General features: G+C 43.5%; 2 protein-coding genes across 2 annotated transcripts in view; both read right to left on the bottom strand.

Annotated features, from left to right (window-relative positions):
- The window catches only part of LOC116292623 (uncharacterized), a 32573-nt gene extending 12861 nt beyond the window's left edge, over nt 1–19712 (bottom strand). Inside the window, exons 1-11 of the mRNA XM_089023994.1 lie at nt 19456–19712; nt 13623–15721; nt 11112–13256; nt 9568–11068; nt 7853–8004; nt 6940–7296; nt 6366–6466; nt 5812–5904; nt 4736–5191; nt 539–684; nt 34–255 (exon numbers count right to left, since the gene is read on the bottom strand). Coding sequence (XP_088880120.1) covers nt 34–255; nt 539–684; nt 4736–5191; nt 5812–5904; nt 6366–6466; nt 6940–7296; nt 7853–8004; nt 9568–11068; nt 11112–13256; nt 13623–15721; nt 19456–19516 — 7333 coding nt within the window. The 5' untranslated portion in view covers nt 19517–19712. The remainder of the gene's footprint in view (nt 1–33; nt 256–538; nt 685–4735; nt 5192–5811; nt 5905–6365; nt 6467–6939; nt 7297–7852; nt 8005–9567; nt 11069–11111; nt 13257–13622; nt 15722–19455) is intronic.
- Nucleotides 1342–4044, bottom strand: LOC148904970 (uncharacterized). The gene has a single exon (XM_089040747.1). It carries the CDS (start codon nt 3967–3969, stop codon nt 1537–1539), a length of 2433 nt encoding a protein of 810 aa, XP_088896873.1. The 5' UTR covers nt 3970–4044; the 3' UTR covers nt 1342–1536.
- Nucleotides 19713–22618: the final 2906 nt, after the last annotated feature.

The following is a 22618-nucleotide window of genomic DNA, read 5'->3' as shown; positions in this document are numbered from 1 at the left end:
AAATTAAACCTTGAACTTTTCAATCTATCTTACCATTATCATACGGCAAGGTAACTTGAACAGTTGTGGAATTGTTCTCTTTGGCTACAGCTCCACTAAACACGGTAGCAGTACCCTTTCCTTTAGCAAGTCTCGTTCGGGCTTGTATCTGAAAGTAACCATCTTTTGCATCCAGCATGACGTACTCTCCAAGACCGTTGAACGTGTAGTTCTTGCTGTCCAGTGTGACGAAGTGAGGATCGCCCCAAAACCACGCTGTAAGTTTAAAAATCGTAAAAGAATCTTAAATTATGTTATTTATTGATTTACACCGGCATGAGATGTAACGTGAATGCATCTTCAGGGGAATGTGCAGGCGTCCTTGAATTCCTGGTAAAATCCTTTGTAACAGTCACCCCCTTCTAAAATTCCTGAATCCGCCCCTGGGCCATCTTGTAAATATGTCCTCTCAAACAGTCCCACAATGCACTGGAATGCCAAATCGACCCATTTCCCCCCTCAACCTCAGAATCTAATCAATCTAGTTATGTTAACTTACTCATTCTCGGAGGGACGTATCGTGCACATGTGTCAGATGGACGTCGTTCTTGATACATCCAACACAGGTTGCTATAGACACAACATTGTTGGTACGCTTTGTAGTCGTTCTGTACCCAGTTGTATCGATCCCAATGTTGGTGGTGCCTAAAAATATAATATGAGTGGATTCATTAGCGCTTGCCTCTCGCGTGCACCAATGTGACCGGGGTTCGAGTCCCGTGGGGCTCGGTGTCATGTGTGAGTAGAGTTGCTTGTTGGTTCTCTCCTTTGCTTCGAGGCCTTTTCTTAGAGTTCTCTGATATCCGGTTTTTCATCCCACTGCTAAATCGTATTTATTTATTTACTTTTAAAAAGGTTTTCTACGACAAAGGCTTCATTTGCTTCAAAAAAGTCCTTCAAATTTCAACGATTCCATGAATAAACCAAGTAAGGGCACGGCTAATTTACTGATAAAATTGGCCATGGAGCTCTACATGTTAGAGAAAAACCCTTAAATCAATTAAGGAGAGACCTTACAAACTCTACTCACATGTGATGACAAGTCCAGGAATGGAACACGGGACCTCAGAGATGAGAGAAGACCGCATTTATATTACCTAATTCATCTTTTTGGCGCTAGCCATCACGTGGTATAAATGGTGACTAAATGGTAAATAATTTGTTTAAAATTCAGTACATTCGTACGCAAATCTGTGAACGATGTCAAAACCTCTTGGTGACCAAACACAATGCAATACCATTATATTTGTACCACGTGATGGGTAGCGCCGAAAAGACTCAACTGTGTTTACTTACCAGTAATGATGAAAAGGTAAATTATACACCGTGAAAAGATGAAAAAACTTACTGACGTTTCGGACGCTAGTCCTTCGTCGGAGTAAAAGAGAAAGAAGTGGTAGAAAGGAGTGTATATATGATAGAATAAGACAAAAGAAACCAATGAGAGCAAGGTAGGCAAGGAAACAAAAACAAACAATCAAAAGACAAAAGAAAAGGTTAGTTGAAAATAAAGCGTTCATTAATCCCGTTGGGACTAAGAGTGCCCAATAGGTGAATAAGCCGCATTTCTTTGGTCTTGCGACAATCATTGTTGCCGTTAAGCAAAGAAAGACCGAAAACAATGAAGTCAGAAAGAGAATGGTTAGCTAGATTAAAATGGCGGGAAACTGGTTTGGTGGGATCGTTATTGCGAATATCATAAAGATGATTGCAAATGCGATCACCAAGACGGCGGCCAGTCTCGCCCACATACAAAAGATTACAGCGGGTACATTTAATACAATATACAACATTAGAAGTGGTACAAACAAAATGGTCAGTGATTTTAACAGTTGATTTAGGACCGACAACAGAAGTGTGAGAGACTATGTGAGGACAAGTATAACAACGTTTACGAGAACAGCGAAAAGTACCAGGTTCTTTGTTAGAGGGAAGAACTCCCTTGACCAAGAAAGAACGGAGATTACGATCACGTTTATAGGAAAAGAGAGGGCGGTTGTTGAAAATAGCAGAAGTGCGAGTATCAGAGTCAAGCAGAGAAAAGTTGCGGTTAACAATGGGTTTAATGGAAATGTTAATAGGATGATACGTAAGAGTGAAAGGAATGCGGTCATTAGAGGGACGAGTGTGAGGAGTGAGAGCGGTGGTACGATCAATAGTAGAAACTTTACGAATGGCGCGATCAATAACATGAGCAGGATAATTACGCTTAAGGAAGAAGGAACGCATCTCAGAACATTTAACAGAAAAATCAAGATCATCACTACACAAACGACGAAGACGAAGAAATTGCGAGAACGGAATAGCGTTAAGAGTGTGCTTAGGATGAGAAGACGAGTAGAGTAAATAAGAATGAGAGTCAGTAGGTTTGTAATGGACACTAGTGCTAAGACGGTCGTCATTAACACTAAGCAAGATGTCAAGGAAAGTGACTGATGTTTCACTAACCTCCCACGTAAAGTCTAAGGCAGGGTGAAAAGAGTTAACAAAAGAGATGAAAGAATCTAAGTCATTACGCGAACAAGAAGTAGCACCAATACAATCATCAATATACCGTCCAAAAAACTCAGGTTTAGGTCCAGTATATTGTTGAAAAACAAGGTTTTCGATATAACCAACAAACAAATTGGCATAACTAGGGCCCATCTTAGTACCCATAGCAACACCGTTTATCTGCCGATAATACCGATCACCGAAAGAAAAACAATTAAGAGTAAGAACAAGTTCAGCTAAGCGTAACAAAGTGGGAGTGCTGGGCTCGAGGACAGGACGAAGATCGAAAAAATGCTGAAGAGCACGAAGGCCCTCATCATTAGGAATAACAGTATACAAAGATTTGACATCCATAGTAAACAAAAGCTTAGAAGAGTTATCAGGAAAGCGAAAATCGTTAAAAATACTAAGAGCGTGATTAGTATCCTTAATATAAGTAGGTAAAGACTGAACAATAGGCAGCATGAGAGAATCTAGATAGCTAGAGATGAGTTCGGTAGGACAACTACAAGCAGAAACAATAGGACGGCCAGGGTTGTTAGCTTTGTGAATCTTAGGAAGAAAATAGACGTGAGAAGTACGAGGAGTAATAACAAAAAGGTTTTTAGCAGTGGAGGGTAAAGAGCCATCAGAAATGAAAGAGTTAACAGTGTCTTTAACTAATTTTTGATTGTCAGGGGTAAGATCCTTATCCACTTCACAATAAAAATTAGTATCGGAGAGTTGACGTATAGCTTCCTGTTTATACAGGTCAGAACGCCAGACAACAACTGCACCGCCTTTGTCAGCGGGCTTAATAACAATGTCAGAACGATTGCGTAATTGACGTAAAGCCAACCACTCGTCCTTAGAAAGATTAGAATAACTGAGTTTACGGTTAAGATTGAGATTAGAAATATCACGGCGACACTTATTGACAAAAAGATCAAGAGAAGAAAATTGTCCCTCGGGAGGGACCCAGTTAGACTTACGAGGACAAAGGCGCTCAAAGACATCACGTTCACAGTTAGAGTTAGAAGAGTCGGAGAAAAAAGCTTTAAGGCGAGTACGGCGAAAAAAAGATTCAGAGTCTTTCTTGACCTGAAATTCATCAGATTTCTTAGCAAGAGGAACGAAGTTCAAACCCTTGCTAAGAACTGAAATTTCAGAATCAGAAAGAGGTAAATCTTCGGGAATGGTGACAACGGAATGACTGAAGACATTGTGATTGCTATGTTCAACATGTGTAAAAGGATCAAAACCAACAAGAGACACAAACTTATTACGCTTAGTAACAAACAAAGACTGGTACAAACGGCGGTTAAGAGTAAGAATGTGATTACGAATGGAGGAAACTAACACTGCCGGACAGACATTAGACAAGTCTCTGAGGCAAGCAGCAGTATCAAGAGTGAGGGCATCACGTTTACAGCACATACTACGAATAGTGGAACGCATGACAGAGCGAGAGAAAGTGGAACAAGCAGAAGAAACATCGGAAAAATACTGAGTAGAGTTGACACCAAAATTAGAAGCATGATACTGGTACTTTTCGCTGTTCTCGTAAACGTTGTTATACTTGTCCTCACATAGTCTCTCACACTTCTGTTGTCGGTCCTAAATCAACTGTTAAAATCACTGACCATTTTGTTTGTACCACTTCTAATGTTGTATATTGTATTAAATGTACCCGCTGTAATCTTTTGTATGTGGGCGAGACTGGCCGCCGTCTTGGTGATCGCATTTGCAATCATCTTTATGATATTCGCAATAACGATCCCACCAAACCAGTTTCCCGCCATTTTAATCTAGCTAACCATTCTCTTTCTGACTTCATTGTTTTCGGTCTTTCTTTGCTTAACGGCAACAATGATTGTCGCAAGACCAAAGAAATGCGGCTTATTCACCTATTGGGCACTCTTAGTCCCAACGGGATTAATGAACGCTTTATTTTCAACTAACCTTTTCTTTTGTCTTTTGATTGTTTGTTTTTGTTTCCTTGCCTACCTTGCTCTCATTGGTTTCTTTTGTCTTATTCTATCATATATACACTCCTTTCTACCACTTCTTTCTCTTTTACTCCGACGAAGGACTAGCGTCCGAAACGTCAGTAAGTTTTTTCATCTTTTCACGGTGTATAATTTACCTTTTCATCATTACTGTTTCATTAGAAACACCGACGCAGCTCACACTAGTTTTTAGCTAGTTATATGTGTTTACTTACCTTTGAGCATTGCCGCCATTAGGAAATCCACTTGTTAACAGAGGAAACCACCACCACCATCCCCACCACCATCCTGTTGTTCTAATGAACTCGTAACAGCACTTCTGTCCCCATCCGAACACAGAAGGGAACCTTGAGACAAAGCAGTAGACTGGCCATCGTCCTGACTCATACCTAAATCTCCTGTCTCTCCAAGCCTGCCAATACGTACAAGGACAGGCTTCCAGCGTGTTGAGATAAAGCTGCAAACCTCGAGAACTCAACTCCCAATTATCTTTTACGTACCACTTGGCACATTCAATCATGGCATCTAACCTTCCAGGTGAGTCTTCCAGGCGGATAAACAGTCTGCCACGAATGCCATTCAAGGTTTGTCGAAAGTTCAAGTCGCCAAAAGATTTAATGGCATTTAACCCTTCTATTTGATCAATGTCTACGATGGGGACTCTGCCAGAGCTAGAAAATCGAAATTGATAGTATATTAGATGAAAATTCATGAACAGAAGAATAGTCCCCTTGTATTTTTGAAGTTGTGCATTCTTTACTTTACTGTTGGTATTTGCACACTGATACGAGGCTAACCCTGTGTAAGTGAGTCTGTAATCAAGGAACACAGCGGTAATTTTGAACTCGAAAATGATCAATTTGGAGGACAGAACAAAAGAATTTCAATCTCACGAGAATTTGAAACCTATTGTCATGCCCTCTAATGCAAATTGAGCTGCATTCCAACTTGCTGTAAGGGGTCTACTGCTTTTATAGGCAACACTTGCTTCGGGGTACATCACGACAAATCTTGAACAGGGCTTTATAATTGTTCATCCTATAGAGGTTTTGCTCCACCGCATGACGCCAGCCATGTTAGATTGCAGGAACAATACAGGCGTTTTACATGAGAAAGAATTAAATTAACAAGAGCAAAGGGATTTTATTTTTCTGCCATCTAACCACAGGAAGCACAAGCATTATTATAGGCGCCTGCACGTGATGGTGCAAAACCTCTATTCCTAGTTTGGTATTCTCCACTAGCCCCATTTTTTCTGATTTTAAACCCATTTTCAAATATACTAGCTTACCGTGGATGATTGTAATAGTTTCTATTGATGTCTCCCGCGTTGATCCCAACCACTGGAAGCGCTCGGTCATACCAGTATCGATAATAATATCGACTAAAGAAAAAAACGTGTCAGTAAGCCATCGCTAATTAATTAATTAATTAATTAATCGTAATCGGTAATGCGCCTTACTTTGATTGATTAATAAATTAATTTTGCGCGCCAAATTGCAATACAATAATAGCGCGTGCATGGCAAGTTTCTTGACGCTGTTGTCCATTTACCACCGCACATTTAACAAACAACAACCATGTAGAATATAAAAAAATATCCATCGTGGATATGAATAACTTAGAAAACACTTATGCAATTATACCATCTATCTTATAGTGATAGAGACATGTGAATAATTTCTCAAGATTGTCAAAAAGGATCGATCTATCATGAGAAGGCCTCTGTCCTTGCATCAAAGCCCAGGTATGATTACCTTTTAAGATGGCACAGAGAACTGTGAAGGGAACTATTGAATAATGAAATATTTCCTACTTTCCCTTATTCTTATAGCATTTCCTTACGTTTCATCAGGAGCAGACCACTGGATACCGTTTTGAGGATAGTTGTACAGAACGAACGAGAACACACCATCTGTTATGAGGACTGCTTGGAATGTGTTGAACTGTGGATTCGATTCAAGGTATCTATCATGATTACTTCTCATTCATGTTAAATGCATGCCTCGGATCAGTTCCAAATGTCAAGAGCAATGCCCTATGAAATATCTAAGATCCAGCATTATAGATATGAATCATTAATTGCGTTTGGTGCTTTCATTGCCTGCCAATTGATATCATTGATGTGCCTTATACTTTATGGTCAATGCCTTTCAAAGCTCTTCGTGTTTTTTTTGTTTTTTTTTCTTCGACTTTTTCTTTAGGTTGTCATCATTAAGGCAATAGAACCTTTTCAATTGCTATTCGAGTTTCATTATAATCCTTTTATATTTCGATTCCTTCCTTCTTCCCTGTTTCTATCTCCCTCCCTCCCTCTGTCCGTCCGTCCGTCCGTCCGTCCGTCCGTCCGTCCGTCCGTCCGTCCATCCATTCATCCATCCATCCACCCGTCCTTCCTCTCCCTCTCTCATTCACTCACCTTGTTTTGCATAACCTTTCTCCTTCCTGAATACCAGTGACGTAAACTAACCCACGTGACCACCAATACATAAGTAGCCTTAGTAAACTCTGTTGGCAAGGGATTGTTCCTGGTGTGCTTGTTCACATCAACTGCAGCCCTCTTCAAAATACTCTCTGTTGATGGATTTCCGTCATATTCTCGGTATACGTGGTAGTACATCTGAGATATGTCGTTAGCAAAGGAGTCATAAACATCGGTTAAACCCCAGTAAGGTGCAAGCATAGCGTACCTATCGAACCAGTAGTACTGACCAAAATTGTACGGCCACCTTCGGTACCAGGACGAATCGAAAGACATCAAACCATTTGGGCAGACCTATTATTAACAAAGACTAAAATATATTAAACTGATAACCGAATAAGGATGGGTTTAAAGAAAATGTAATGGGAATCAATTGTGGTGTAGAACTAGTGCGCTCGCCCCGCACCTCCGGGGTCATGCGTAGATCAGCCCAGTGGTTGTTCAGGGTTCGATCTGTGTTAGTCGTGCCTTGTCTTTGATCAGCCCAGAGGTTATTTCAGGGCTTGATAAGATTAAATAGTTTACGGGTGTTAAGTGCTAGGTACTGATATTTGGTTTTACAAGCGCCGTATACGTTTAACAGTATAACAGTATAAAAGTTTATTTGCCATTAGATATTCATTATATACAAAATATATAATGATATCTATGATAATGGCAAGGAAGACAGATATGAAGCCGTGGGGCTCATTAAGGAATCAGACTTTCTCTTTTGGTAATTTATGCATGTTTAAGAAGAAAAAAAACATTGTGACATGATGTCAAACTAGATATTTACATTAATTAATGGTTTAAAAAAATGATAATTTGTTTATATTTACAGTAATTTAAGATCCCGTTTTACACTCACGTGAATATGATAATGTTTTCTTCCAAAAAAAGGAAGTCCACCAAAATCAAAATCAACTCGAGGGCACCTCCAGTACCATTGTTTCCAGTTATACTTTGTATCTGATGCCTCCAGACCATAGGGATACATGAGAGGATCTTCTGACGGTGCTGCTAAGACACAAAGGTCATAAAGATAAGCATTGTTCTCATACTCATTAATAATTCATGAGTAATGAGTAAACCAGCCAATCAATTTTTGGGTCACATGATGTTACTTGAAACCTGGTAAAGTCCTGTGAAAAGAATGCATTCAGTCTGGAGTAACTGGAACAAAATTAATTCAGTCCTAGGACTGAATTAATTTTGTTCCAGTTACTTCAAGTCGAATAATTAATGAGCATGAGAAGTCATTTCAAAGCCTCCAATATCGTACTGGACAGGATTTCAAGTCCTTGCGATTAGTTCCAGCCTCGCTTATTGCTTAGACTTCAAATCCCGTCCAGTCCTCATTGTCGAAATATTGCTTTGAAATATTACTTAAAACTGCCTGGTTAAAACAACTAGAAAACGTTGTTTAACCTGAATTTATGCAACTGATAGAACCAGTTTTTTTAATGCATATGGTTGAAATAACCGTATTTATTGTTATAAAATATGGTTATTCTAACCATGATAATATTGGATATCATAAACAATTAACTTGAGGTTTTACAAATCGCATCCTTAATAACTTGAATTTGTTAAACAACTCAAAAAGAGATTGTTTATAATAAACAAACATATTCTTTAACATAACCAGAATTAAATTGATTATATCATATAATAATTATAGCCATTAAAACGAGACATTTTAACCTAGCTGTCGAATTTTGGCTGTAGGTGAAAGCGCCGGTTCTTTACTGACCGAAATTTATTTGATACGCGAGTTGAAATAGGTAGATAAATCCGCAATCTTTTGGTAGAAAGGATTTTACATAGTGGTTTTACGTACACGTAAATAACGCGAAATGAAGCAATTTACCTACTTTACAAGATATTTTATGTTTTCATAAATATTTACTAAATATTTATGCATGAGGTAAATAGCGTTGTGGGACAAGGCTTAACTTAACGATTACATAAAAAATATATAAATTAACAAATTATATTTTACAACCACCACTTCCCATGCGGGGCTCTTCCGTGAGGTTCCCTCCACACGCACTACCACTACATTCTATATTTACAACATACAGCACTCAACTCACATGTTGCTTTTTGGGGAGGGAGGAAACCGGAGATCCCGGAGAAAACCCTCTTGGCAAGGGAGAGAACAACACAACAAACAAACTCAACTCACATATGATCCAGTCTGAGCCAGGGCTTGAACCCGGACCACAGTGGTGAGAGGCGAGAGGTAAACCACTACGCCACCCATGTCATCCATAAATGATGCGCAGTGAGTATCTTCGCGCATAACAATTTTCCTCAGATGTTGGGTAATGCATATCCAACGCTTAGGACAATATTATTGTTAAGTAAAGATGCGTGGAATAAACTTTCTTCACGCATTAAATTTATAAACTTTATACATAATGCAGAAATATTCTATTGATTTGATATGTATAGTAGCAAATATAAAAGTGTAAAATGAATATTTGTTCAGATGAACTTTCGACCTGCTTCCATGCTCTTTCCATTTGCAATAATAAGGACCAGCTACTTCAAACATCATATTAAAAATACCACACTTACTGGTTGAAGGGCGCAACGTGATTGTTTCCTGCGTAGTTGGAGCAGCTGTGGTTGGAATCCGCGTGGTTGGAGCAGCTGTGGTTGGTGCCAGCGTGGTTAGGGCAGCTGTGCTCGAATCAGTTGTGGTTGGTACCTGCGTGGTTAAAGCAGGTGTGGTTGGTGCCTGCGTCGTTGGAGCAGCTGTGGTTGGATCAGCTGTGGCTGGTACCTGCGTGGTAGGAGCAGATGTCGTTGGAGCAGCTGTGGTTGCATCAGCTGTGGTTGGAGCAACAGTGGATGGAGCAGCTGTGGTTGGAACCTGAGTGGTTGCATCAGCTGTGGTTGGTGCCAGCGTGCTTGGAGCACCAGTAGATGGAGCAGCTGTGGTTGGAACCTGGGTGGTTGCATCGGCTGTGGTTGGTGCCTGCGTGGTTGGAGCAGCTGTGGTTGGATCAGCTGTGGTTGGAGCAGATGTGGTTGGTGCCTGCGTGGTGGCAGCGGATGTGGTTGGGGCCTGCGTGGTTGGATCAGCTGTGGTTGGAACCTGGGTGGTTGCATCCGCTGTTGTTGGTGCCAACGTGATTGGAGCAGAGGTGGTTGGAGCAGATGTGGTTGGATCAGCTGTGGTTGGATCCTGCGTGGTTGGAGCATCTGTGGTTGGTGCCTGGGTCGTTGCATCAGATGTGGTTAGAGCAGCAGTGGTTGGAGCAGCTGTAGTTGGTACCTGCGTGGTTTGATCAGCCGTTGTTGGTGCCTGCGTCGTTGCATCACCTGTGGTTGGTGCCAGCGTGGTTGGAGCACCAGTTGATGGAGCAGCTGTGGTTGGTGCCTGGGTCGTTGATTCAACTGTTGTTGGAACCTTCGTGGTTGGAGCAGCTGTGGTTGGAGCAGCTGTGGTTGGAGCAGATGTGGTTGGTGCCTGCGTGGTTGGAGCAGATGTGGTTGGTGCCTCCGTGGTTGGATCATCTGTGGTTGGAACCTGGGTGGTTGCATCAGCTGTTGTTGCTGCCAACGTGGTTGGAGCACCAGTGGTTGGAGCAGAGGTGGTTGGTGCCTGCGTTGTTTGATCAGCTGTGGTTGGAGCAGCTGTGGTTGGATCAGCTGTGGTGGGTGCCTGGGTCGTTGCATCAGCTGTTGTTGTAACCTTTCGTGGTTGGAGCAGCTGTAGTTGGTTCCTGGGTGGTTGGAGCAGCTGTGGTTGGATCAGCTGTGGTTGGTGCCTGCGTGGTTGGTCCAGATGTGTTTGGTGCCTGCGTGGTTGGAGCAGAGGTGGTTGGTGCCTGCGTTGTTTGATCAGCTGTGGTTGGTGCCTGCGTTGTTGGATCAGCTGTGGTTGGTGCCTGCGTGGTTGGAGCAGAGGTGGTTGGTGCCTGCGTGACTTGATCATCTGTGGTTGGTGCCTGCGTGGTTGGAGCAGCTGTGGTTGGTGACAGCGTGGTTGGAGCACCAGTTGATGGAGAATCTGTGGTTGGTGCCTCGGTCGTTGATTCAACTGTTGTTGAAACCTTCGTGGTTGGAGCAGCTGTGGTTGGTGTTTGGGTTTTTATAGCAGCTGTGGTTGGAACCTTGGTGGTTGCATCAGCTGTTGTTGCTGCCAACGTGGTTGGAGCACCAGTGGTTGGAGCAAAGGTGGTTGGTGCCTGCGTTGTTTGATCGGCTGTGGTTGTTGCCTGCGTGGTTGGAGCAGCTGTAGTTGGTACCTGCGTGGTTTGATCAGCCGTTGTTGGTGCCTGCGTCATTGCATCAGCTGTGGTTGGTGCCTGGGTCGTTGATTCAACTGTTGTTGGAACCTTCGTGGTTGGAGCAGATGTGGTTGGTGTTTGGGTTGATATAGCAGCTGTGGTTGGAACTTGGGTGGTTGCATCAGCTGTTGTTGCTGCCAACGTGGTTGGAGCACCAGTGGTTGGAGCAGAGGTGGTTGTTGCCTGCGTTGTTTGATCGGCTGTGGTTGTTGCCTGCGTGTTTGGAGCAGCTGTAGTTGGTGCCAGCGTGGTTGGATCAGCTGTGGTTGGTGCCTGGGTCGTTGCATCAGCTGTTGTTGTAACCGTCGTGGTTTGATCAGCTGTGGTTGGTGCCTGCGTGGTTGGAGCAGATGTGGTTGGGGCCTGCGTGGTTGGAGCAGATGTGGTTGGTGCCTGCGTGGTTGGATCAGCTGTGGTTGGATCAGCTGTGGTTGGTGCCTGGGTCGTTGTATCAGCTGTTGTTGTATCCTTCGTGGTTGGAGCAGCTGTTGTTGGTTCCTGTGTGGTTGGAGCAGGTGTGGTTGGATCAGCTGTGGTTGGTGCCTGCGTGGTTGGTCCAGATGTGTTTGGTGCCTGCGTGGTTTGATCATCTGTGGTTGGTGCCTGCGTTGTTTGATCAGCTGTGGTTGGTGCCTGCGTGGTTGGATCAGCTGTGGTTGGTGCCAGCGTGGTTGGAGCAGAGGTGGTTGGTGCCTGCGTGGTTTGATCATCTGTGGTTGGTGCCTGCGTTGTTGGAGCAGCTGTGGTTGGTGACAGCGTGGTTGGAGCACCAGTTGATGGAGCAGCTGTGGTTGGTGCCTGGGTCGTTGATTCAACTGTTGTTGGAACCTTCGTGGTTGGAGCAGATGTGGTTGGTGTTTGTGTTGTTATAGCAGCTGTGGTTGGAACTTGGGTGGTTGCATCAGCTGTTGTTGCTGCCAACGTGGTTGGAGCACCAGTGGTTGGAGCAGAGGTGGTTGGTGCCTGCGTGGTTTGATCAGCTGTGGTTGTTGCCTGCGTGTTTGGAGCAGCTGTGGTTGGTGCCAGCGTGGTTGGATCAGCTGTGGTAGGTGCCTGGGTCGTTGCATCAGCTGTTGTTGTAACCGTCGTGGTTTGATCAGCTGTGGTTGGTGCCTGCGTGGTTGGAGCAGCTGTGGTTGGATCAGCTGTGGTTGGTTTTTGGGTTGTTATAGCAGCTGTGGTTGGAACCTGGGTGGTTGGATCAGCTGTTGTTGCTGCCAACGTTGTTGGAGCACCAGTGGTTGGAGCAGAGGTGGTTGGTGCCTGCGTGGTTGGAGCAGATGTGGTTGGTGCCTGCGTGGTTGGAGCAGATGTGGTTGGTGCCTGCGTGGTTGGAGCAGAGATGGTTGGTGCCTGCGTGGTTTGATCATCTGTGGTTGGTGCCTGCGTTGTTTGATCAGCTGTGGTTGGTGCCTGCGTTGATGGAGCAGCTGTGGTTGGTGCCAGCGTGGTTGGAGCAGAGGTGGTAGGTGCCTGCGTGGTTTGATCATCTGTGGTTGGTGCCTGCGTTGTTGGAGCAGCTGTGGTTGGTGACAGCGTGGTTGGAGCACCAGTTGATGGAGCAGCTGTGGTTGGTGCCTGGGTGGTTGATTCATCTGTTGTTGTATCCTTCGTGGTTGGAGCAGATGTGGTTGGTGCCTGCGTGGTTGCAGCAGATGTGGTTGGGGCCTGCGTGGTTGGATCAGCTGTGGTTGGATCAGCTGTGATTGGTGCCTGGGTCGTTGCATCAGCTGTTGTTGTAACCTTCGTGGTTGGAGCAGCTGTAGTTGGTTCCTGGGTGGTTGGAGCAGATGTGGTTGGATCAGCTGTGGTTGGTGCCTGCGTTGTTGGTCCAGATGTGTTTGGTGCCTGCGTGGTTGGAGCAGATGTGGTTGGTGCTTGCGGGGTTGGTGCGTGTGTGGTCGGATCAGCTGTGGTTGGATCAGCTGTGGTTGGTGCCATCGTGGTTGGGGCAGATGTGGTTGGTGCCTGCGTGGGTTGGAGCAGATGTGGTTGGGGCCTGCGTGGTTGGATCAGCTGTGGTTGGATCAGCTGTGGTTGGTGCCTGGGTCGTTGCATCAGCTGTTGTTGTAACCTTCGTGGTTGGAGCAGCTGTAGTTGGTTCCTGGGTGGTTGGAGCAGCTGTGGTTGGATCAGCTGTGGTTGGTGCCTGCGTGGTTAGTGCAGATGTGTTTGGTGCCTGCGTGGTTGGAACAGATTGGGGTTGGGGCCTGCGTGATTGGATCAGCTGTGGTTGGTGCCTGGGTCGTTGCATCAGCTGTTGTTGTAACCTTCGTGGTTGGAGCAGCTGTAGTTGGTTCCTGAGTGGTTGGATTAGCTGTGGTTGGTGCTTGCGTGTTTGGAGCAGCTGTGGTTCGATCGGCTGTGGTTGGTGCCTGCGAGGATGGAGCAGATGTGGTTGGTGCCTGCGTGGTTGGAGCAGATGTGGTGTGGATCAGCTGTGGTTGGTGCCTGGGTCGTTGCATCAGCTGTTGTTGTAACCTTCGTGGTTGGAGCACAGGTGGTTGGTGCCTGCGTGGTTGGAGCAGAGGTGGTTGGTGCCTGTGTGGTTTGATCAGCTGTGGTAGGATCGGCTGTGGTTGGTGCCTGGGTCGTTGCATCAGCTGTTGTTGTAACCTTCGTGGTTGGATCAGCTGTGGTTGGTGCCAGCGTGGTTGGAGCAGATGTGGTTGGTGCCTGAGTGGTTGGTGCCTGTGTGGTTGGATCAGCTGTGGTTGGATCAGCTGTGGTTGGTGCCATCGTGGTTGGGGCAGATGTGGTTGGTGCCATCGTGGTTGGGGCAGATGTGGTTGGTGCCTGCGTGGTTGCAGCAGATGTGGTTGGGGCCTGCGTGGTTGGATCAGCTGTGGTTGGATCAGCTGTGGTTGGTGCCTGGGTCGTTGCATCAGCTGTTGTTGTAACCTTCATGGTTGGAGCAGAGGTGGTTGGTGCCTGCGTGGTTGGAGCAGAGGTGGTTGGTGCCTGTGTGGTTTGATCAGCTGAGGTTGGATCGGTTGTGGTTGGTGCCTGGGTCGTTGCATCAGCTGTTGTTGTAACCTTCGTGGTTGGATCAGCTGTGGTTGGTGCCTGCGTGGTTGGAGCAGATGTGGTTGGTGCCTGCGGGGTTGGTGCCTGTGTGGTTGGATCAGCTGTGGTTGGATCAGCTGTGGTTGGTGCCTTCGTGGTTGGGGCAGATGTGGTTGGTGCCTGCGTGGTTGCAGCAGATGTGGTTGGGGCCTGCGTGGTTGGAGCAGCTGTGGTTGGTTCCTGGGTGGTTGGATCAGCTGTGGTTGGTGCCATCGTGGTTGGGGCAGATGTGGTTGGTGCCATCGTGGTTGGAGCAGATGTGGTTGGTGCCTGCGTGGTTGGTCCAGATGTGTTTGGTGCCTGCGTGGTTGGAGCAGATTGGGTTGGGGCCTGCGTGGTTGGATCAGCAGTGGTTGGTGCCTTGGTCGTTGCATCAGCTATTGTTGTAACCTTCGTGGTTGGAGCAGCTGTGGTTGGTGCCTGGGTGGTTGGAGCAGCTGTGGTTGGAGCAGCTGTGGTTGGAGCAGCTGTGGTTGGAGCAGCTGTGGTTGGAGCAGCTGTGGTTGGATCATCTGTGGTTGGAGCAGGGGTGGTTGGAGCAGCTGTGGTTGGAGCAGCTGTGGTTGGAGCAGCTGTGGTTGGTGCCTGCGTTGTTTGATCAGCTGTGGTTGGTGCCTGGGTCGTGGCATCAGCTGTTGTTGTAACCTTCGTGGTTGGAGCAGCAGTGGTTGGTTCATTAGTTGTTGGATCAGCTGTGGTTGGTGCTTGCGTGGTTGGAGCAGCTGTCGTTGGATCAGCTGTGGTTGGTGCCTGCGTGGTTGGAGCAGATGTGGTTGGTGCCTGCGTGGTTGGAGCAGATGTGGTTGGAGCAGTTGTGGTTGGAGCAGATGTGGTTGGTGCATGCGTGGTTGGAGCAGCTGTGGTTGATGCCTGCGTGGTTGGAGCAGATGTGGTTGGGGCCTGCGTGGTTGGATCAGCTGTGGTTGGATCAGCTGTGGTTGGTGCCAGCGTGGTTGGATCAGCTGTGGTTGGTGCCTGCGTGGTTGGAGCAGCTGTGGTTGGTGCCTGCGTGGTTTGATCAGATGTGGTAGGTGCCTGCGTTGTTGGAGCAGGCGTGGTTGGATCAGCTGTGGTTGGTGCCTGCGTGGTTTGATCAGATGTGGTTGGTGCCTGCGTGGTTGGATCAGCTGTGGTCGGTAACTGTGTGGTTGCATCAGCTGTGGTTGGTACCAGCGTGGTTTGATCAGATGTGGTTGGTGCCTGCGTGGTTTGATCAGATGTGGTTGGTGCCTGCGTGGTTGTGTCAGCTGTGGTCGGTAACTGTGTGGTTGCATCAGCTGTGGTTGGTGCCTGCGTGGTTTGATCAGCTGTGGTTGGTGCTTGCATGGTTGCATCAGCTGTGGTCGGTAACTGTGTGGTGGCATCCTCTATGTTACAATCATAGTAATTAACTCAAAATTCAAAACGCTAGTTGATTTGAAAGTTAAAAAACTCAATTTAGTCACATTTCGTGCTGAAATATGATTGATTTCTCAATTGCTTGTTTCGTAATGGTAGCATTGTATTTGAGTACGTATACATTTAAAGGAGAGCAAGTATGTACTTGGGCTGGGTGAAGGGTTTTTGTTTCGCAACATTGGAAAAATTGCCCATACATTTGGAATATTTGCTCTTTTCCCTCTCTTTCCAAAGCAAAAGGTTGTTCTTAAAAGTAATGTTATATAGCACAAGTAAACTGCGTGACACAACATCCTAAATGACCCTGTAAATCTTCTGTTCTTCGCGAACTACTGTAGTAAGCGTGTTTTCGAGGCTACGAAACCTAAGAAACCATAAGAGGCGAATGTATAGGCCTATAATTCCTATGAATTATATACTATTATGTTCAAGAAAGCTCAGGGTTTTCAAATCCACTTCTGTTTTTTTGACAGGTTTTGTTTTATTTCAAGGAGAGACGATTTTCTAGCTTGATCCCGGTTATGTCATGCATTTTCTCTGTAAAATACATCCAATAGCGTGTACATTCAACTCAAAAAATACGGTGGTTTTTTCCCGATATAATTAAATCTAAACCATGTAATACAGTCCGTGAATAGTTGAAGCAACTGAATCCACTTCTGTTTTTTGCCTAGATAGTCATTATTTTGATAAAAGATCCAAAAACCGTGTTAGTTTTTGAGACAATTTATTTGGGTCACATGAGGGGGCGTGAACTTGAAAGCTGACCAAATGTTAACAGATTTTTTCTGATGTAAATTCTTCAAAAGTGCTAGCATTCTATTTTGCTATTTTGGTGAAATATTCACAAGTACCAACTGTAAAATAATTATGAGGGCTTAGTGCTTTCAGGAATGTAGACATATCATCAGCAAATATTGATAGTTTGATTTGTTCGCCCTCGACGTTTATTTTCCGAATTTCTTTGTACATTCTTATTTGGGTACAGCTATCGAATCCCACGCACTTCACACCATTCCTTTAAATTTTAGGATATGCGGATACGCAGTGATGAACACCACCCCTCTCTTTGTAGATATGAAGGTGTATGTTGGAGTGGATACGCGAATACGAGGATACGCAGTGAAGACTGAGACCACACCTCCCCCATAGATATTCATATAGTAGTATATAAAATGTGCGTTCACCAACGGGTGGATCAGGATGGATCGGTTGATCCACCAGAGAGTGACGTCATCGTACTTCTACGACTAGGAGTAGTGACATCATAGCCCAAAGCATGACGTCATAGGTCGTAGGAACCAATCAGAAGCCATTCCAGTAACCAGGTATACTCCGGAGCTATCTCCCTGACCCCTATCTGAGCATTCGGACCGGTCATATTTATTTTTTAAACAGAGCAATAACCAAGACGTCATAGGGCGTAGGGACCAATCAGCAGTCGTTTCAGGAGCTCCGCAGCGATTTTTGAGTATCTAGAAACCCGACTTTCCATACCTCTTTTTGGGTATCTGGATATCTGGATAGGTCATATCTATTTTTAGATTTAAAAAATATGTTGAGCTTTTCCAATGGTCATTTTCACGCGGCCGATTTTTTTTTTATGTTTTCGAAAGTGGTTCTCCTCTGATCTCATACGATCCTTGTGACTGACGTCATGAGTTTTATTGAAAATGATAATTGAAAGGCAATATATGTTTACATAGATTAAGGACCAACTGATTCATTGTAATAATTTAAGGTGACTGCCTACTTTTGAACGATGTGCGCGCGCTCAAAAACCGCTGAAAAGTCTACAAGATTTTATTGAAGAACCATACTCGTTTTGAGCTTCAACAGGGCAAAACCCTCAAATTTTGCAACGGACTCTCTATTTTTTTATTAGCTTATTTGAGTAATTTCCTAAAAATCTAGGTTATATCAACATTTTAGAAAAAGTTAATTATTCTAACACGTGAAAAAATAGATTTTTGTAGGGAATTTTGTTCGACTTTATGAGATTTTTTAAGAGCACCGAAATTACAAAATATCTCATTGTCTTTTTGTCGAAAATATCCACGTATTATTGTAGAATGATTGACTAGCCTTCATTCGTGAAATCATAGAGTCTGCAAATAACTTTTATCTCATGAACCTTAATTTTTTTCTTATCATTTCCGGTGGCACAATTTTTGCTCCAAAACCTCGCACGTAGGCTTCTATTAAATGCTGATTATCTCGAAAACGAGCTCAGGACACCCAATTTTTCTTTCCAGATTTGGAATCACCATTAAATTTCAGTTCGGAAAACCGAAGTTTTAAGAAAAGTTTAAATCAATTTCCAAAAGTAGGCAGTCACCTAGCTTAAACACGCCATGCAGAGCTTTCTTACAAAATATTTTTATTATCATAACTAAGTCAACCTGAAAGCACTTGTACTTCGAACAAAAGAGGACAACTAAAATGTTTTTGCATAAATAAAAAGTCATCCGAATGATTTGAATGACTAATACTTCTCAGTAAGATAGACGCGTGCTGATGATTGAATGAATTGACCAGCATGTACATTTGTAGTTTTCTTATACAAGTGGGGGTTCTGCTCCACCCCAGCTTCGGAGCAGCTCCGGAGCCAAAGGGGGGTACTTTTTAAGGGATACTTTTTAGCCTCCTTAGGATTCGGCCAGGATCTCCCAAAACGACTGCTGATTGGTTCCTGCTACCTATGACGTCACGCTTTGGGCTCTGACGTCACTACTCCTAGTCGCAGAAGTACGATGACGTCACTCGATCAACCGATCTACTCTGATCCACCCGATGGTGAACGCACGTTCTATATACTACTATGAATATTTATAGGGAAGGGGTGGTCTCTCTGCGTACCCGCGTATCTGCAAAGGAGACTAAAAACTCTCACTGTACACTGTACATAGAGTACGGTAATTGACTAGACATGGTAGAAAAACGGTTTTTGGCCTTTCGCCATAAGGACAGTACCCTGGGTGCCAGAGGCCGTGTGGGGCTTGGGGGCGAGAGAGAGAGAGAGGGAGGAGGGGGCCCCCTCCTCCCTCTCTCTCTCTCTCGCCCCCAAGCCCCACACGGCCTCTGGCACCCAGGGTATAAGGACAGCTTTACGTATTTAAGCTCAATATTTTGTAAACACGTTCTTTTGGAGCCAAATAGCAAAATATCAAATGCGACCAAAATGTATTAAATGCATATTTGAGATATAAAGCCGTGTACTTTGGGAGAGGTGATATTTTGATCATCAGATAAACAGACATTTTTGTGAATATTAATAAGTAGATTTACTCTTATTCGACAAAATTTCGTCACAAGTTTCAAGCAGCAGTGACACAAATGAAACGCTTAAAAATTTGAGGAGTATTAAACTCAGTTAAATAAAAATATCGTGAAAGTAGCGGGCTTGTCGTTTTTCTGCCCTCTCGTCAATTGACTATAAAATTTTGGCATATTATTCCGTTGCATATCTTACAAAAAAAATTGATTAAAGCCAAAAGATTTGGAAAAAATATTTATAAAATGATACTATTAATATTCAAAAAATCAAAAGAGCAATGATAATATTAATAATAATGATAATAATAATAATGATAATATTTTATATAGCTCCAATTCCAGGAGTTAGCCAACGCTTCACAGTATTTTAATACATTATATTCACATAGTAATTAAATTAGTTTAAGTAAGGATACTTATATGTTACCTGTTGAACACGATGGCAACAACATCAGGGCCAAAAGAAAAAATTTCCAAGCCATTTTCATCGTTTTCAGAGCTGGCTCATTAAAACGGTACCATATCACTCGCCTGTTCACTTTCGACTGATTCCAAGGAATGCTCAGAATATGTCATAGAAAATGAAGCTTGACCGCTACAGGCAATATTAATATAATGACAATAAGCTTCTAGAACAAAAGATTATCGCTGTTTAAATAAGTCGAAATAAATATAACTTTACTGATTTCCGACCAAAGAGGATTATTTAAACCTTTAGTGGGTTATTTACATTTAAGTAATTTGAAACTTAGATCTTCAGTTGAGGAAGTTATTTTGACCTATTTTCCTTTTTACTAACACCTTAATTCTTTCGCTCTCAATCTTAACTTTGATTATGAAATTCTAACAACTTTAATGAACTTTAAACTAAACGCAACTCAAACCTACAAACTCTATACAAAGAAAGACTATTATAACAGTTCATTTTAAGAACATTCTCAGTCAATATCAGGACTCTCGACACTGATATTGGTTCTTCTATTTCAATATTAAAAAAATATGTATTAAGATTGAGTCAGTGTTTTTACCAAAACAAACTTTGTTTATTTGAATGATTTATATTGTTTTTCTCTCAATCTGAGTTTGAGAGCGGTATGTTTTAACAAGAGGTTTTGAAAAAGAAAATTTCAAGAAGACTATTTAAACAAATACTTTATTTCCAAAGGTCAACCAGTGTTAGCATGGGATACGGTTTGGACCCACAAACCCACACTTTATAGCGTGAATTTTTCATATTTTATTATTCCTCGTCTTACATTCCCAGCATTTTATCTATGATTTCAACCAGTTAGCAATTAATGTCTTCTTTAATTAATAACGTATTTTCAAAATTGCATTTGCGTATTTTGGCAAAACAATAATTAATCATCATACGTGTCATCCGGTGATGCATTTCTTGCTGAAAAGACTAACTTAATTAGTGCTTCTGGCGATGTCTGAATGTTTTCCGCAATATTCATATTTCTACACTTCAATAATTTTTTAAATTAAAGTGTAAAAATATGAAGATTGAAAACATTGGTATGCTTGTTATTACCATACATGCCACAACACTCTTAAGGCAGTGTATGGAGAAGGCCCTTAAAAATTATCAGACCCTTTACGACGGTTCTGTAAGTCCTATGACGAATGGAAAGACATGACAGAGATGAGAAAAACTGAGCATGTACAATGTTCTCAACAGCTAGCAAACCCTCTGAAACGGTCGGCACCTCAAACACAAAATAAGGTACGTAGTACAATCTTACTCAACTGGCCGTATCCAACGCAGCTGAGCAATCCAATGCACCCGATGTTGTTGATGATGATGATGATTGAAGCGCCCTTTTCTATGTGGATATAATCAAAGGCGCTTTACATGGATTTGTGAATGACAGATTGCTTTTTATGCAATTTACAAGCATGAGAGATGGTTAGTATGAAGTGGAGGCACTGAGGGTGGTCACTGCCAGGGTTTCTTTTTACGTCCTCAGTGGTCCTTTTTTGTCCCCCATTTACTGTAGGTTAGGAAGGGTTGGGAGACAGGGCCTACGGTTTAAAGTCCTTATCCGAGAAGACTTGAAGGTCTAACCATTTGCAGATATAATCACAAAGGCAGCAACTTCTCCTCAGTTAGTTTAAGACCCTGAGTGTTGGTCCGGCCGAGGCTTGAACCACGACCTCCCGCACAACAGACCGACGCTCTTACCAACTGAGCTAACCGGGTGGCGGTAACATCCACTGCCAAGAAACTCGGCATTAGTGCAGAAGAAGCCTGCATCCCAGAAGAATGTGTCAGGCTCTCTACTCTGCAAGATATATTTCACAAAGCTGAGTTTCTGCTGAACACACTAGGTGCAATTACACAAGCAGCATCCAATGATGCCAGGATGCGTACTGTAAAAAGCCGGAGCGGCGGTGTACCACTGATTATACAACCACTAAAGAAAAGTAGCAACCTGTTCAACTGCCAGTGCAGCACATTCAAAGGCTTGGGTATATGTGCAGCGCAGACACAGTAGCTGTTGCCGAGTCTCAAGCTCTGCTATTTGAATACCTCACTGAGTTACGGACTAAACTGTGTAAAAACAAAGCAAAGCCAAGAACCAAGGGTCGAGGAGATGCCAACATAACGGCCGCAATCGAGACCGGGCTAAAAATCTCTGAATAGGTAAGATGTTATCAAAAGTACCGTTTTATGAAATGCCTAACATAAGATTTTTAGTATTTCGTGATCGGGAAATCGTTCCTTTTAAATAAGTGCAGACAGATCTCGATCCCCAGTTTGTTTACTTACATACTCACATGTAGTTACCCAATGGTAAAGTTTAAATATTATTTTTACAGGTCTCAGGCCAAACGATGCGAAAAAGGTGGCTCGTAGACGTACTGTTAATAGCCCACCAACTAAATCAATTTCCAGCATTGCTCCACCCCAGCGCCAGACAATGGCCACACTGTGTCCTCCAGTATCTGCTGCTCAACAAGGTCCCCAAAATGCAGCACCATCAGCTTCAGCAGTGTTTGAAATGCACAACCCGTATCTTCCTCAGGTATCTGTCGATCAACAAGGTCCTGATCCAACTGCAGTACCATCTTCAATGCACAACCCGTTTTATACTCCTAGGCCCGGTCAACATATTAGCCATGCCAACTTTCCCAATCAGGCGTTTGCATGTAATTTCCAATGGCAGAATGGTTGTCAGAATCTTCACAATATTGGCAACAAGCCAGCAAAACCATTCATGACGCATCAACAGTGGCATTCTGGAATGTCCCATACACACTTTGCAAACTTCCCAACGCTACCAAAAAGTGTTATGGGTGTGGCGAAGAATTTGCTAATAAACACAGAGTGGCACCTCACAACATTGTTGTTATTCACGTCGACAGACGAATTCAAAGGCGTGATGAACACACCGGAATTTTCATTTACATGTTTCACGGATTTTTTATTAGTTAATTGCTTAGTTAAACAAATCAACAGCAGTGTAAGTCACTCGTATGTACTTTTAGCAACAATCCTGGTTGACCGAGTTCTAAAAACTAATAAGAACTGACACGTACCATTTGAGAACTGGCTGAACCAGACTCAACCAGAAAATCGAATA

This window comes from Actinia tenebrosa, unplaced genomic scaffold, assembly GCF_029948245.1.
Source record: "Actinia tenebrosa isolate PJP-AT-01 unplaced genomic scaffold, QUT_ActTen_1.0 PGA_scaffold8__29_contigs__length_14323225, whole genome shotgun sequence".
NCBI classification, from domain to species: Eukaryota; Metazoa; Cnidaria; class Anthozoa; order Actiniaria; family Actiniidae; genus Actinia; species Actinia tenebrosa.
Note: the sequence above shows the minus strand (reverse complement) of the source record. Positions and strands in the feature narration are given on the sequence as shown.